The 17,944-nt window shown below is 34.3% G+C and overlaps 1 protein-coding gene across 1 annotated transcript; it reads left to right on the top strand.

Moving 5' to 3' along the window:
* Positions 1-4,904: 4,904 nt before the first annotated feature.
* LOC131034142 (chitinase 2-like) lies at positions 4,905-17,571 on the top strand. The gene is made up of 4 exons (XM_057965536.1): positions 4,905-5,325; positions 6,639-6,725; positions 8,164-8,229; positions 16,736-17,571. The coding sequence occupies exons 1-4, from the start codon at positions 4,905-4,907 to the stop codon at positions 17,569-17,571; spliced, it is 1,410 nt and encodes a 469-aa protein (XP_057821519.1).
* The last annotated feature ends 373 nt before the right edge of the window (positions 17,572-17,944 follow it).

Below are 17,944 nucleotides of genomic sequence, written 5' to 3'. Positions count from 1 at the left end.
TGTTTTGGTATTGACAGTAGTATTTCAGCCTATTGTGGTTATTTTTCTAAGTACTTGGCAACTCTATTTTCTGGTTCTATGTGTAGAACAGGTCTTAACAGCATATGAAAAAGTATCAAACCAGATAGAGCGAGGATCCAGTTGAGCATATTGAGCTACCACAATCACAAAGAAGGTCAAGGATAGCGAAAAAGACAGAGAAAACAACAAATTAAGCACTTGAGTTTCCAGAAAGTTCACGAGTTGAAGTTTTTCTAGAAATTCCAAATTTTGATTTCCTGTCTAATTCTTCTCGTCTACCTAATTCTTAGCCTACTTTTTCTACCCACATAAATCCTCTTTTTGCAACTACTCCAATTTAGCCATCTATTACCCAAAATCCCCCAATAAATCCTCTAGTATTTCCAATGGCTATACTAAGAGCACATGCTTTTGTACCCTTTAATGGAGGAAACCCTTCAAATTTAACCCAACATGATCCTTTACCAAGAGTAGCTTTGAAAAGTTTGCCTATTTTCACTGGTGAAGACCATGTTACACCCATTGAGCACATAAGTGATGTTACATCTCTATTTGTCGTTCACCATATAACTCAAGGGAATATAGCACTCAAGTTACTTGCAGCATCATTGAAAGGCAAAGCACTTCAATGGTTTAGGGGTTTGCTAATTAATTTAGTTAATGATTGGGATGATTTGGATGATAAGCTTACAAAGCAGTTTGCAGATAAATCAGATCACCTATCATTGGTTGAGCAGATGACCACTATCAAGAGGGCACCGCAAGAGTAGATGATTGATTTCAATTACGGTTTTGAGTGAACATGGAATAGAATTCCTACAATAGTAAAGCCCTCTCCTGAACATGCATTTTTATATTATTTGAGAGCTTTAAATAGCATTATTGTTGTTATGATTCAATCTATGGGCGGGGTTACATTACTAGCAGCTTATGATGTATCTATTACAGTAGAAAATAGCCTTATACAAGTTGGTAAAATTGCCCCCAGATCTCCTATGCCTATTTTTCCTGATATCTAGCCATTGATGCCTTTACAAGTACCACTTATAGCTGCAATACCTGTTCTTTCAGCACTAGGTTTTCAAAATTATGCTCAAAATAGTGTTGTAGTAGACCCATCAAAGCAATTACAAGAATTAAAAGAAATGTTTATAAAGAATGTTGAAGAAACTCACCAAATCCAGCAAACTATACAGAATGTTGACAATGAATTGGTGAGCCTCAAGAAAAATTAGAACCCAAATCAAAGGTATCCAGCCCCATATCAAGCTCCTTATCAGCCCAATAGGCCTAACTACCAAGTTGATGCTCAGAATCAAAGGAGGAACTACAACAATAGGCAAAACCAATAGTATAATCATGATACTACTAGCAATTCTAAAGAAATTGTTCTTGCTCAGAACAATATGGTACAAGAGTGGTGTTTTCTGTGTCAACAACCTCATAATCAAGCATCATGGAAAAATGCAATGAATGCTCAATCACAAGCTTTGATGGTTCAAAATAACATGTCTTATCAGGATGTAGGTATAAATGAGGAACCGGAAGGTCTTGAGGTGGCTATGATGAATTTGCAATTTGAGGAATTTTGCGGACTTAATCATCCGCAAGCACAAAATAGACCCTTTTCACATGTTGGGGCTAATGCAAGGTCAAAGAAATGGGCTATTGACATTGGACAACAAGCTACAATTCGTCAACAACAAGCTATAAATAATGGACAACAACAGAATAAATTTGGACAGTAGCCAAATAAATGAAATCAACAAGCTTCTACAAGTTAGCAAGCTATTAGGACACCTCCACCTATCTAGAATGTGCATATTTTACCAAGAGGACAACCTGCATCACCTAAAGAACAACCAAAAGTTCAATCTCAGTCAAAGTCAACTCAACCAGAGGCCGTTGTTCAAAAAGTACAACAAAAGGTTAGTGGTGTTCCATTTAATATTGTTGAATCTATGACAAAAAACACTGTTTCAATGACAATGATAGATGCATTGAAAATTCTTGGACAAAAGGAATTGCTGAGAGAAAAATTGGATTATCTTTCCTTTACTAAGGACCCTCAGAAAGATCAACCCAGAGTTGCATTAGCTAATGATATCCCACTTAAGAATAATCAATCAATCCAAACACCAAATCCTCCTCTGTTTTTCGTAACATTGATAATTGGAAACCATCTAGTCCATAATTGCTTGATAGACTGAGGAGCCAGTAGTTCAATTATGCCCAAAGACCTTGCAGATAAACTTGGTCTAATTTATGAGCCTATTTCTAGAGGAGTTGTACAGTTAGATGGAACAACAATTAAATCAGTTAGATTGGTCAAAGATCTTGGTTTGACCTTGCAAGCTTGTCCTAATTTTGTAATACCTCAGGACATGTACATAGTTGACTTACCTCCACACTTTTTTATTTGCCTATCTAGAGATTTCATAGCAAAATTAGGAGGATATCTTTTTGCTGATTGGTCACACTTGTTTTCAGAACTCGGTATCGTACTAAGGTTACCATTAAGTCAGAATCCCAAGCCACTTGCCACTTAGAACCATATACCCCAAGTCCTATAAATGAAGATCTTACCATCAGAGACCATGAGGAGTTACCACCTATCCAGGATCCAAATACACATGTTCAAGGCATACTTGATGTGAATTTGGATGAGTGGGCAACCCAGAATACTCCAAAAGATCCTTTCATCAGCATGGATGAAATAGATCTTGGTGTTTATATGATTCATGAGGAGGATGTTGTTATTCCTAAGCTTGAAAAAGAGGATATTCCACTGGGCTAGCAGTCAGAACAACAGAAAAATCAGGTTTGGCAACTCTATTTTGATGGTTCAAGAGGTAAACATGGTTCTGAAGGTCGTGTTATGTTGGTTTCACCCAAGGGTATGAAATATTACAATGCTTTCAGATTTTATTTTAGCTATACAAACAATATAGCAGAGTATGAATCATTAGCACATGGCTTAGAATGGGTTAGGTAGAAAAAAGTTAAATGTTTACAATTTTTTAGTGATAGTGAACTAGTTGTGAACCAAGTAAGGAATATCCATGTCACCAAAAATGATGTTTTGAAGATGTACAAGCATATAATTTGAGATTTAATTGAAAATTTTGATGCATTTAATCTGTTGTCCATACCTAGAATTCAAAATAAAGAAATAGATAGGCTTGTTGCCTTAGGAGCTCAGTTTGATATTCCAAAAGAGCTAGAAAATATTAATAGACAATAGTATGTTAAAGTTGTCATAAGGCCCTCAGTTCTAGATAATAGTGTTAATTGGCAAGTTTTTGACTCAGATGAGCAGATTGCTAATTTCCTAATTGAGGAAGCTAAATTTTCTGCCGAAAATTAGTGTAAATTCAATGAGAAATATGAAAATCAGTTTCTCCAATTGAAAACTAACAAGTTGCTCAAGGGTTTGGTAACCCTCGAATCTATTTTTAATATAGATGATCAGGTTAGAAAGGATAAAGGCAACATGCTTGTAAAGGAAGAATATTATGAACCTATTGAAATATTCGAAGACAAGCTATTGAAAATTGGCAAGGTATGTACCCCTGAAGAAAAACATGCTTTCATAAAACTTTGTCAAGAATTCAATGACATATTTGCATGGAGGTATGAAGATTTGAAAGGGTTTGATCCTCATTTAGCTTAGCATAGCATAGAGCTGGTAGATAATGCAAAACTAGTGAGGTAGAAACAAAGGCCTCTTAATCCAAAATTAGAACATCTTATGAAGACCGAGTTAAATAAGTTGATTGAAGGAAATATCATATTTCCAATCAAGCACACTTCCTGGGTGTCCAATCTAATTCGTGTTAGGAAGAAGAATGGTGAACTCAGATTATGTGTTAATTTTAGAGACCTAAATAGAGCATCCCTAAAAGACCATTACCCGTTGCCCTTAATGGAAAAAATTTTGCAAGTTGTATCAAGTTCAGAGAGATTCTCATTACTTGATGGTTATTCAGGATATAACCAAATTCTGGTCAAACAAGAAGATCAGTACAAAATAGCATTTACCACCAAGTGGGGTTCAAAAGCTTATAATAAAATTCTATTTGGACTGACCAATGCAGGGGCAACATTTCAGCGTGCAATGGATATGGCATTTCAAGGCCTAATTAAAAAGTTTGTTTTGGTTTACCTAGATGATATAACTATTATTTTTAGAAAGGCTAATGAACATCTTAACCATCTCAGATAGGTATTTGAGAGATGCAGGGAATATGGAGTTTCATTAAATCCCAAGATGAGCTTATTTGTTGTTCATGAAGGCAAGTTGTTGGGATATATGTTTCAAAGAATGAGATTTCAATAGACCCTGAGAGGATCACACCCATACTTGCATTGCCATTACGAGCACATAAAAAGGGACTCCAAAGTTTCATAGGTAGGATTAACTTTATCAAATGGTTTATTCCTAATATTGTAGCATTGATGTAGCCACTTACAGTCATGCTTAAAAAAAATATTCCTTTTCAGTGGACTAAGGAAGGTAAAAACAATTTTGAAGAAATTAAAGAGGTAATTACAATAGCCCCTACTCTCATTAATCCTAATTTTAAGAAAAAATTTATTCTATATGCTTTTGAGAGTGAGGATACTATTTTTGCATATTGTGTCAGGCAAATGATGAAGGCTTAGAACAACCAATTGCTTTCTTTAGTCAAATTTTACATGATTATGAGACTAGGTACTCATTTGTAGAAAAGCATGTGTTAGCAGTAATAAGAAGCCTTAAGAAATTCAAGCACATGCTCTCTAACAATAAAAGTCATCTTATGGTTGCTCATCCTACAGTGAAGGAGTTTTTTCTTAACAAAGACATAAATGACAAAAGGGCAAGCTGGATTACTAGGGCAATGGAATATGACATCTTTATCAAGGTAACCAAGCTAGTTAGAGGAAAGGGTTTATGTGAACAGCTTGTTGGAAGTGCAGAAAATAGTAAAGAAGAGGAGAAACAAGTTGAAACAGTGCTTAATAATGAAGAACAACCTATTTTCCCAGCTGTATCAGTCACTTGGAACCAGCAAATTATCCATTATTTACAAATTGGTGGCTGTCTAGAAGACTTAGATAGGTTGAAACGAAGGTATTTCAAGCTACAAGCCATTTCTTATGCTTTAGTAGATGGTATTTTATTCAAAAAAGATTATAATAATATTCTATTAAGATGCATTGAGCCAGATCAGATTGAAATAGTTCTGAAAGAATTTCATGAAGGACCTGCAAGAGGTCACTTTGCAGCAAGAACAATAGCTCTAAAAATTATGAGAGCTGGTTATTATTGGCCTGAATTGTTTAAGAATACTCACTCATGGGTGAGGAAATGAGAAAAATGTTCATTGTTTATAGGAAAACAGAGGCTTGCAACCTTGCCTTTGCAACCAATTGAAGTTGAACAACCCTTTGCGAAGTGGGGGTTTGATTTTATAGGACCTATTAATCCACCTTCTAGTGCAGGTCACAAATGGATTCTTACAACAACTGATTACTTCACAAAGTGGACAGAAGCAGTTCCATTGAAAGAAGCTAATGAAACTTTTGTCTTGAATTTCTATCCAGACTTAGTGTCGAGGTTTGATAGCCCAGAATCAATCATTTCTGATAATGCTTTAGCTTTGATTGGTCTTATAGTTTCAGATTGGTCAGTTAAGCATAATATATATTTCAATACTTCATCCAATTATTACCCTCAGGGTAATGGACAAGTTGAATCAACTAATAAAAACTTGATCAATATCATTAAGAAGACCATTGTTGAGAATCAAAGAACTTGGCATGAAAAACTCAAGTTAGCCCTTTGGCCTGATAGGATTACACCAAAAATATCAATACGTAACTCTCCTTATGTTTTAACTTATGGAAAAGAATCCAAGTTACCTATTTCAGTTGAATTGCCAACTTTAAATTATGTAAAAGAGCTTGAGTTATTTGAAGAACAGCCAATGTAGATTAGGCTTGCTCAACTTATGGAGTTAGAAGAAACTCGCAAGGAAGCATACAGAAAATTAGAAATTCACCATGCTCAGATGAAGAAAACACTTGATAGAAAAGTTGTGTCACGCATATTTAATCAAGGTGATCTTGTTTTCAAGTGGGACGAGTTAAAAAATAGACCTGGTAGGAATACCAAGTTTGATGCCATGTGGGATGGCCCATATATTATCACAGAATGCAAAGAGAATAATGCATTCCAGCTTGCTAAGTTGGATGGAGAGGTGTTGCCAATCCCTGTCAATAGGATTCACCTCAAATTATGCTATTGAGTACTAATAGTTTGTATATGTAGATACTAGAGTAGTTCAATTTTATTTTCAGCAGTTTTCCAGGCCCAACTTTACGTTGAGCTGTAGTAGTTTGATTTAAAGAAGTGCGAATCAAAAAAGAGAGATTTTCTGGTCTTTAGCACAAGTAACTATCACAAAACAACAAAAGATACCAGTTTCATAAAGTAAAACACCAAGGAAAGTTATTTTTGAATTCAAATACTCAAGTTGTGATAGCCAATCATGTAAAGACCAAAAAGCCTCCACCTCTTTTGTTCGACATTCTGTAGTTTCAGTTTTCCAGTTTTGAGTATTTATTTGTAGTTTTCAGCTTAATAAGTGCTTCCAGCACATTTTTGTTTTTAGTTTTCAGTTTCAGTTCAGTTTTGCTTCAGTTTTCCATAAGTGCAGGTTTGCATAGTGTACAGGCTCAGCTATATGCAGAATCTTTGTAGTTTCATTTTCAAGTTTTGTTTAGAGTGTTGAGATGTAGTTTCAAATTTTGAAGAAGGCAAAATTGATTCAATGTCCAATGGATATGCTAGGCTACTAGATTCTACTGTTTAGCAAGAAAACACCCCTAAGAGGTCGCCAAAAATGTTACCAAAATTTTATCACACTTAAAAATCTTGGTGACCTACAATAGGTCTTATGTATTGCAGGGGAAAGGTACACAATTTTTTTCCAAGTTTATTATCTATATTAAATAAAAATGTATGCCATGAAAGTATCTTATTTCCAATATGAAATGTCTGAATCAAGAAAGAAAACATCTACATGTAATACATCTTTATTTATAAAGAACAAACTATTCACAAGATCTCATAGAAGCTGTAGGAATAGATGAGAAAAGATCACATTAATCATAGAAGTGCAAGCACAAAAGGAGAAGAATAATATAGAAAGAAGGGAAGGAAATAACCCATCTTTGCCTGAATAGGTTGATGAGTTCTACAGAAGGATCTTTTAGTCAGCTTCGTAGACCCAAGCATTCCGTTGTCCACTCCATGAGATGACCTAAAACAAAGAGAAAAATAATTTGGTTAGAGCTCCGGGTTATTCCTTTCACTCCTACATACTTAAAGCTACTCCTACTATGCATACAATGCTATATCAAATTCAGAATAGAGCAGATCAATGCAGAAAAGATGTCATGAGATATCAATGAGAACCATGTTCTTATCTAACTTGTTTGTTTCATCTATAGATACAGGTTTTTATTTCATAAATATCATGTATGTGGGTTAAAATGGGCTCCTGAAGCACTTGAGCTCAGCACACAAGTCACCATTCACAAGTTGACACAATGCTGATAACCAAAAGCATAATACATAGTCTTCTAACAGTCGTTTAAGATAGTGCATATGGTTTGATTAAATAAAGTTTAAAAATCTAAGAAATAGTGCTAAGACAGTACCTAGAATGTAGCCTAGAGATGAATAATCAACATTTCAAAAGAATAGTAAATATGTTGTCCCAAAAATGCAATCAAATATAGTCACGCTGATTCTATCATTTCTACAAAACCCATATCCCTTTTTCTCTATTTTATTCATAGAATTTAGGGAGAGAAAGCATCAAGAAACCCATTAAATTTGGTCAAAACCCAGTTCGTAGTTTTGCCAAACTCTTCACCAGTCCGAAAGGGGGTAAATAAGGAGTATTTTCAGACAACCAGCTTCATGAAGACAAGTCAATTTCTATTAATATACAGTGCATCTAAGTTTACTGTGAAGAACACCAAAACATGGCAACATCAAACCAATAGTAGTCTCAGACTTATAGTTTAGTAAGACATTAATAAGGAAGTAGTGTATAACTTTAAGCTTCGGGTGAATACATTGATGAGCATTGATAGTCTCAAAGGTAATATTCAGAGCCATAGTGCCAAACCATTTGAATTACAAAGCAAATGGTTATGATCAATGAGCCAAAATAGTGATATATAATAAACTATAGAAACCCTATATCAATGGTGAGAAATAGAAAGATCAATAGTCTGATATGGCTTGTAGGCTTTGAGCAACAAAGATTTAGACAAAATGCAGCTACAGAAAATGGAAGCATTAAAACTTCATAACAACAGTGATTTAAGACATCATGGAGTATGATACTACAATAGTTACCACTAGTTTAGAATGCAATCAAAAGATAGTAAATACAAACAATGGAAATTTTCCCAGTCCTTACTCAAATGATATACATGCACAAAATAAGATATGTCTGCTATAAAAAATATTCAACATAGACAAGGATATTTCAACTTCAAAAGGAAAAGATATGTGCAAATTGTATTACTTGCATGCAGATAAGCCAGTCAAAACCCCATGTCAAGTCTAGTTAAAGTCCAAGTCGAAACCCCAGAAAGACATATTTTGAGCTCTCAGAATGTGCATGGTGGCAGAAGACAAAAAAATGCAAAATAATGAGGCATATCTTTTAGAGTTTTATATTTTGTTCTCGACATGCCCTAAATTGGTCCTTGTTTTAATTTATTTCTCATAAATAAATCATGCATGGGTTAAAAGTCGTGGTTAGTATTTTTAAAAGTCATTATCCCAAAGATATTTTGAAAACCCATGTATATAGGGCCAAAAGAAACTTTGATTTCTTTTATAAGTTAATATATAGTAATTAAAGTTTAAAATATAAAAGCTTTAGTTAATATATATGAAATTATAATAAGTACCATATATCCTCTTTGAATTATAAATTCTAAATTTTATAATTAATGTAAATGTATTAAAAGATTTATTTTATAAAATCTTAATAAATTTATATTAAAATATAAAAATTAATATTCATTGATGGATATATTTTAGCCACTAGTTTACCATTGATTAGAGAAACATGCAGAACTTATAAGGGGAAGAGGTTCTTTTACAATCCGTTTTGGATCATGGCATGCAGGATTATAAGAGGGGTTTTCCTTTTATTAGCTATTTTTGGCAGTTCTATATTCATCAATGAGAGTTTCTTTTCATGCAGTTTCAGTTGGGGTCCTATTTTGAGCACTGGAGGCTATTGTTGGCACAGTTTCACATGAGTTTTTTAGGCTATCTTGGGCAAATTCGCCCAAGGCTTTTTCTCATGCAGTTTTTATTTTTAGGGTTTTGGAGGAGATGTACATGATGGGTTCTATATATTCTCAATCTCCTTCTTTTCTCCCTTTGGTTCTTTGTTTTTTGCATACACATTTTTGCAAAAAATCATTATATCTTAGCACTATAGTATTTTAGTTTTATAGCAGATTTCCTTTGATATTTCAGAGTTTCATATATTTAGCTTGGTAATTGTACAGGTTCATTTGTAGATTTGATAGAACTTTACTATGTTTTAATTTAAAACCTTTAAATTTTAGTCTCTTTTATGTCCATGTATCTTCTACTTTTCGTATAATCACAAGTTTTAGGTTGTGTAAAAGGGGTATTTTGTCAATTTTGTTGTGAAAACTGGTTTTTCCTTCCGAGTTTATATTCCCCTTGACCTTCCTAGGAAATATTTATGTGGTTGGAGAGTAAAAATTACTTTGTGTGGACGAAGTTTTGTCATATTTTTTGTGAGTTTTAGGCTATTACCATTGCAATTTCGATGTATCAGCTCCTAGTTTATTTGCAGTTTTTCAGTATTTTCAGATTATTCTCTCACTCTTTTCCGCATCAATTTTTAGTTTTATGAGAAATTCAAGGGAATCCAGCCCATAAATTGGATATTCACCTTCATCTTGAGCAACCCACAGGCTTGAAGGTGTTTCCATGTTTCACGGGATTTCTTGGTTTCACACTTAGCATCACAGGTGCAATCCTCCATGACAACAGTTACTATCGATAAGAACACTAAAAGAATTAGTAAGCTTCCTAGACATGATTTTCATTATTTTGGTTATTGTTTTAATTGTTAGCAATTTAGACATAAAGAAAATACATGTAGAGTTATGTCTATAAGAAGGCCTAATTTTGTAAATCAAAGTTTGTACAAATTCCTAAGTACTCTTAGATGTTATCAGTGTAAAAACTACCTTACATTTTGTCAAAAAGAATCTTTCAGTTGTGGATAGTGGTTGTTCACACCACATGACTGGAGATAAAAGAAAGTTTGTTGTTTTTGAGAACTACTCTAGAGGGTCATCTAGATTTGGAAATGATCATTGTAATCCACTTGTAGGTAAAGGTACTATTCTTTTGGATAATGACACTCCAGTGCAAGATATCTACTATCTAGAAGGTCCCACTTAGAATCTTCTTAGTGTGAGTCAAATGTCTGATAATGGATTTGATGTAACCTTTAATGCTCTTGGCTATGAAATACAAAAAAAGTCAGGTAAGATTGTTGCAACAGGGTTTAGAACTAATAGAAATATATACAATCTTCATAAAATTTCCAATAGTAAGGAATCTATTGTATGCTTTATGAGTCAAACTTGTTGAATTCAAACTATGACATAGAAGATTAGGGCACATAAATAATGATAATTTGATCAAAATTAGTAAAAATCAGAATGTCATAAATTTATCATATCTTTCAAAACTAGATAACATTGTCTGCAAATAATGTCAAGAAGGAAAACAAACAAGAGTCAACTAAAAATCTAAGGAATATTCATGTACAAAACCATTGCAGCTAATCCATACTGATTTGTGTGGTTCTACAAAGACAAAATCTTTAAACAATAAAAAGTATTTCATGTTGTTCATAGATGACTACAAAAGAATGACTTGGGTAACCTTTCTAAAACACAAAGAAAAACCTTTTAGTAGATTTAAAGTGTTTAAGAAAATGGTTGAAAATGAAACTGATTTAACTATCAAATGTCTAAGATCAGACAAAGGGGGAGAGTATACTTCACAAGAGTTTATTGATTACTGTGAAGAACATGGTATCAAGAGGCACTATTTAGCCTCAAGAATACCACAACAAAATGGTGTTGTTGAAAGAAAAAACAAAATTGTAAAAGAGATGGCACGAACTATGTTACAACATTCAAGTATCTCTAATACCTTCTGGAAGGAGATAGTCCACACAACTGTCTATATTTTGAACAGAGCTCAATTGAGAGTGAACACAAAATATACTCCCTATTAAATTGTAATGGTAGGCCAACTAATTTTGGTTACTTCAAAATCTATGGTAGTAAATGTTATATTAAGAGAGATAGTGATAGTATGAGTAGTTTTGAATCAATGTGGGATGACAGAATATTCTTAGGATATTCCACCCATAGCAAAGCCTACAAATGCTATAATAAAATATTATTAAGAGTCATTGAAAGTTCTAATGTGAAAGTGGATGAAACTTTTCATTATAGTGATAAGAAACTTGATGATAATATTGTTGAAATTCCATCTAACTGTGAACAGAAAACTAAAAATGAACAACAACAAGAAAATGATATAAAAGCAGATGAGAATGGTGAACAAAATTAGTCAAATGACAATACTGCAAATCTTCCTTTTACCCCAATCTGATTCACAAAATTTCTTTATAAAAACCAACCTCAAGAACATATAATTGCTGATACATCTTCTTGAATGGTAACCAGAAGAAAGGTTGCAAATATTAATAATCAAGTTTACTTATGCTTGGTATCCCATATTCAACCCAAAACCTATATAGAGGCTAGTAAAGATACTTTCTAGGTCAAAGCCATGAATGAGGAACTTAGCCAAATAGAAAAGAACAAGACTTTAGAACTTGTTCCTAGGCCTACAGGTAAAAATATAAGTGGAGCCAAGTGGATCTTTAGAAATAAACTAGATGACAAAGGAAATATTGTCATAAATAAGGATAGGCTAGTATGCAAAGGGTACTCCCAAATTGAGGTAACTGATTATGATGAAACCTTTGTGTCAATGGCAAGACTTGAAGCCATTAGAATAATTTTAGCCTTCTTTGTGTATAAAACCTTTAAAGGTTGTTTAGACGGATATAAAAATATCTTTATTAAATGATGATCTTGAGGAAGAGGTTTACATGGAACACCCTAAAGGTTTCATATGTGCAATTAAAGAAGATCATGTATGCCGACTAAGGAAAGTCTTAGATGGCTTAAAACAGGCTCCAAGAGCCTGGTATGCAAAATTAGATAACCATTTGCAAGAAGAGGGCTTCTTAAAAGTTGCTATAGATAGCAACTTGTATTACAAAAGAAAAAGTCATGATATTTTGATTGTTGTTGTCTTTGTTGATGATATCATATTTGGCAGTAATAATATTGATTTTTGCTCTGAATTTCCAAAAATATTAAATCCAAATTTGAAATGTCTATGTTAGGAGAACTTTCATCCCGGTCAATCAGTTAGAAAAAAAAAATTTATATCTCAGACTAAATATGCAAAAGAAATGTTAGTAAAATTTCAAATGACTGACTGTAAACTAGTGGGTACACCTATGGAAACCTACTGCAAACTTGAACAATAAGTTAAACAGCCAAATGTGGATCACACAATTTACAGATCTATGATTGGTAGTCTCTTATATTTGACTGCTACAAGACTTGATATTATGCATTCTATTTGTTTAGTTTCAAGGTTTCAATCAACACCTAAAACATCCCATTTAAATTCTATCAAAAGGATTATGAAATATATTTCTGGTACTCTTGAGTTTGGTTTGTGGTATCCAAAACACAATGATTTTACTTTGATAGCTTATACTGATGCTGACTAGCCACGTTGCATTGATGACATAAAAAGATCCTTTAGTGGTGCATTCTTCCTTGGAGGAAGATTAGTTGCTTGGTACAGCAAGAAGTAAAACTCTATTTCCTTATCCACTGCTGAGGCATAGTACATTGTAGCAACAACTTTCTACACTCAAGTACTATGGATGATACAAATGTTAAAAGATGTATACATTGATGTTGCCAAACCAATATCCATTTTCTTTGATAATTTTAGTGTAATAGACATTTCCAAAAATCATGCTCAACATTCCAGGACTAAGCACATTGACATACAATATCATTTTCTTCATTAAAGAGTCTTGGCTAATGATGTGGTATTACATTATGTGTCCTTAAATAATTAGGTGGTTGACATCTTTACTAAAGCTTTGCCAAAAGCTACTTTTGAATTTATAAGGGAGAAAATTGGTGTTTTCCCTTTCAGTTTTCAGTAATGCTTGTTTTTCTCCTTCATGGAGAAAAGGGGAACATTTCAAGCATATTTCTTTCCCTATGGAATTTTTGTGGCATTTCTGCTCAACTGGTAGCATTATGATCCTTGATTATACTTTTATATTCTTATGCACCATAAGGTTGTTCTTATTGTGGTTTCTGATTTTGTCCTTTGGCATTGTTGTCAAAAGGGGGAGATTTGAACAGATCAGTGACAATGATAGCTTATTTTGACTTCTATCTTGATTTGCAGCATATTAGTTCACATTATCAGTGACAATGATTGATAGTGACGGTTTTGACCTTATGTATTATTAGTGACAATGATTGATAGCTTCCTTCAGTGACAGTGATTGATTGATCTGTGACAGTTATTGCTAGTGTTTTTTGTTGTTTGTTACAGTGGCAGCTTGCATACAGTTTTCATATTGCTATATAATATTGTGATAGTGATAGTGATTGATAGCTTCTTTTAGTGACAGTGATTGATTTATCTGTGACAGTTATTGCTAGTTTTTTTTGTTACTTGTTACAGTGGCAGATTGCATACAGTTTGCATATTGGTATATAATATTGTGATAGTCACAATTTTAGTTTTGGCCCCTTTGAGCAGTTAGTATCATAGCCATATCATGATCTCTTGGGTATTTTCTGACATCTTTCTTAATACATGACATCACAAATTGTACATGAGCATTACTCAGATTCAGTGAGTGTTTCAATGCTCTTATGATTTAGTGAGTATTATGTTACTTCAGTTTCTGACATTTTGTTGAAGTGACAAGACACGGTTTGTGCTCTATTTTGGGCATTCAGATACATCAGGTACATTTCGTCCAATTTGGATATCTTTGATTTGACACCAATGCCAAAGGGAGAGTTTGTTCATCCCAAAGACATTTTTGTTGGCATTAGTGTCAAATGTTTCCTTGTGTCTTGGTTGAATTCATTGATATTTTTATGAGGACACTTGCAAATAATAAGGTGATACTTAAAGTGTCTAAGTCACTAAGAAAGGAGTAAAGTTTTTTTTTTTAAAAACACCTAAGTATCACTAAAGTCAATTCACTAGGTAACATGACTTAGTGTGACCCCATCGACAAGGCATTTATTTTTAACAAAAGAATCCCATCTTATTCAAATTCGATGGTCTTTGTGTTTTTGATTAAAAGTTTTCAACCCTAGTTTCTTTTTGTTCATTCTTGTCATTTGCTCAAGCTGAGCTCTCGAGCTAGGACAAGGAGTTTGTTATTCATGATGAAGTTTTCCAGCTTAAGCAGTGAGCTGAAGAAGGGAGTCGGGGTGGTTAGATGAGTCAATGGCAATATAACTGACAGGGAAGAAAACTCACGCTTTCCAGGAGTCTCGAATCCCTTCATTTTTTACCTTGGTCTTTTTCAGTTTTTCGCTTCTGTTTGTTAATGGCTGTAAACATAAAAATGCTTGCTATCCTAGCGTGTATTATTTTTCTGTTTATTTTGAAAGGTTGAAGTCTTGGTTGTTTTGTAAATGTCGGTTTGTTCTCAAACCCTAGTGAGGGTAAATGTTTGGTTAAAGGAAGAATGTTATGTTACATACTGGGTCTTGATGAAAACCCCAGTTAAGTTTTTTTTAATTTATTTTTTAATCTCTGTTTAGTTTCTGGTTTTGGTTCGAACCCTTGTCAAGGGTTTGTCTTTTGTTGATCTTGATTTGAGGTAATATGTGTGTAAGGTTGTAACGACGATGGTTTTGGGGTTTAATCTTTGTCTGTCGAAGGTTATGTTGTTGTAGAATGATAAATGTGTTTACTGTTTGCATCTCGACAGACCTTTATTTCTGTTACATGCTGGGTGTGGTTAATGATAGTTATGATTAAACAAAAAAAAAAATTGTGTCTTCAAAAAGACTGTGTCCTATATAATGCAGAGATTTGAATTTTTGTATGTGCGAGGTTAAAAAGTGAAGGTATCCTTTGAGTGCCATCTGTTATTCTTAAAGGCACACCATATCTTTGTGAAATCTTGTTCAGCTACAAGACAGTTTATGAATATACCGTTTTGAGTAATCACATGAAAAAGTTTTATCAATGAGCATCACTGTAATGCAATATGGGTGTACGGTTCATATGCACAATTCTATTGTATGTGTGAGCAAGTGAGATCTCTTTATGACAAGACTGTGTATGTTTATTATGCACTCAATAATATATTGGTAGTGAGTTAGTGAACTGTTGTTTCTAAATCTCCATGTTGTGAGAATAGAAAATGAAAAAGAAGTGAAACAGAGATAAAAATCTATATGTAATCTCAGTCAAATCTATTGTAAAGCTTTGTAAAGCCAGTGAGGTATTGCTAAGCCAGTGAAGCATTTGAAAAGACTATCAGTGAGATAGCATTGTCAGTGAGACACATAAACAGCCAGTAAGGCATTTGTAAAAGTTTTATTAATATGCCAATGAGTCATTGCTTTATTCCCTCAAGACAAATTTAGTTTTATTATTTTACATGTTTTATATCTCTTCTACAGTACATTTTGAAGTACATTTCATTGCTGTTAAAGTTTAGTCTTCAAAAGCAGTTTAAAATTGTTTACTTTGATCATAATAATTGATTAATCCCCCCCGCCCCCTCTCAATGATTATAGTACTCCAACATCTCTCACCTTGACATTCAATAGATTTAGCAGATACGAGTACAACCGTCCAGATTGTTGCGATTGATTTCACTATAGAAAATATAGTTTTCAATATATGCACTTATTTCAAACTGTTTTATGTGTCTGTGGAATATGGAAACAACATCTAAGCACGATGAGTCCTCGTGATTATCTTTATTCATTGGCATTAAATATATCGTGGAGTGGATACTCACAGCTGTAGTCGTTTTACCAAAATTTGGGTACTAAGAAAGCATGATTTATCAGTCGCACTAACTAATGCTCCATTTTAATGACAACTCATAATAATCGCATATTTGATGTGTTGAACCTGTTTTCAGGTGTGACACAAGTTTGTCGGGACGATGTGGACTAGCAAGTCCACTTAAAACAAAGCCTCTCGGCTAATTACAAACATCTTGTAGACATAATTTGACTTCAAAAATGCTTTATTCTTCAAGGTTTCTCTACTTGTTCTTGCGTTGCTCGTGCCTACTACAATAGGTAGGCATCTCATTGTGTTATACTTCTATTGCAATAAAGGGAAGTAGGATATTGTTCTTCTCGTTTGTATTATGTCCTCTCCATTGGTATATTCTTTTTTCCACAATTTAGAACTTGGTTAAACAATTGCCAGCCTTACTGTGCTACTAACGAGATTATATTTCAGGTGCAAACTCGAAACTTTTTAGAGAATACATTGGCGCCGAGTTCGATAATGTCAAATTTTCCGACTTACCAATCGATCCCGGCACGGAATTCCATTTCATTCTGGCCTTCGCTATCGACTACACCCCGTCGGGAAGCGCTCCTAGAAATGGAAAGTTCAACATTTTCTGGGATAGCGACAATCTGAGCCCGAGAGCCGTGCAGGCCATCAAAGCTCAACACGAGAACGTCAAAGTTGCTGTCAGCTTAGGCGGAGACAGCGTGAGCAGTGGCAACGTCCAGTTCAGACCATCTTCTGTGTCGTCGTGGGTGAGCAATGCAGTTTCTTCCCTTACTGACATAATTCAGCAATATCATCTCGACGGGATCGACATCGACTATGAACATTTCGATTATTCCGATCCCAACACATTTGCTGAGTGCATTGGGCAGCTGATCACACTATTAAAGCAGAACAATGTAATCTCCTTCGCCTCCATCGCTCCCTACGACGACGGCCCAATACAGTCCCATTACACTGCACTCTGGAAAAGCTATAGCGATTCAATTGACTATGTGAATTTCCAATTCTATGCCTACGACTCGAGCACCAGCGTCTCACAGTTCATGAACTATTTCAATGCTCAGGAGTCACGGTATAGCGGTGGAAAAGTGCTGGCTAGTTTCATGACGGAGGGAAGTGGAGGATTGTCACCTGCGAATGGCTTCTTTGACGCGTGCAGAAATCTTAGAGACTCCGGCAAACTCCACGGCATCTTTGTGTGGTGTGCAGACAGCTCGCAGTCCAATGACTTCCAATATGAAAAGCAATCCCAGTCTGTCCTCTTGGGCTCCTGATTAGTACCATAGTATTTGATGATAGTGGCTGGTGAATAATAATTACACTCTTTTCCTCTTATGTACTTGTGTTCATATTTGATAATATTATGGCCGACATTTCATAGGACGTAGCATTTAAGATTCTCTTGAAAATTAAGACCATAACTTACATCATTGCATTCCGCTCTTTCTTTATTCCTTCAGCAACATCATTTTTTAAAGCATTGACGGTTTCGCGAGCGATGAAACTTTTACTGACTACTTAGTTGTAGAAATTTGAAGTAAAAGTACAGAGGATTTTTAATTTTTATTCCGTAGAAATTTCAATTGGGAATCATGTTGCGTATTAACGAATCGAGGTCATCATTATCATTAGATCGACATGTATCTT

Source organism: Cryptomeria japonica, chromosome 1 (assembly GCF_030272615.1).
Source record: "Cryptomeria japonica chromosome 1, Sugi_1.0, whole genome shotgun sequence".
Taxonomy (NCBI): Eukaryota; Viridiplantae; Streptophyta; class Pinopsida; order Cupressales; family Cupressaceae; genus Cryptomeria; species Cryptomeria japonica.
Note: the sequence above shows the minus strand (reverse complement) of the source record. Positions and strands in the feature narration are given on the sequence as shown.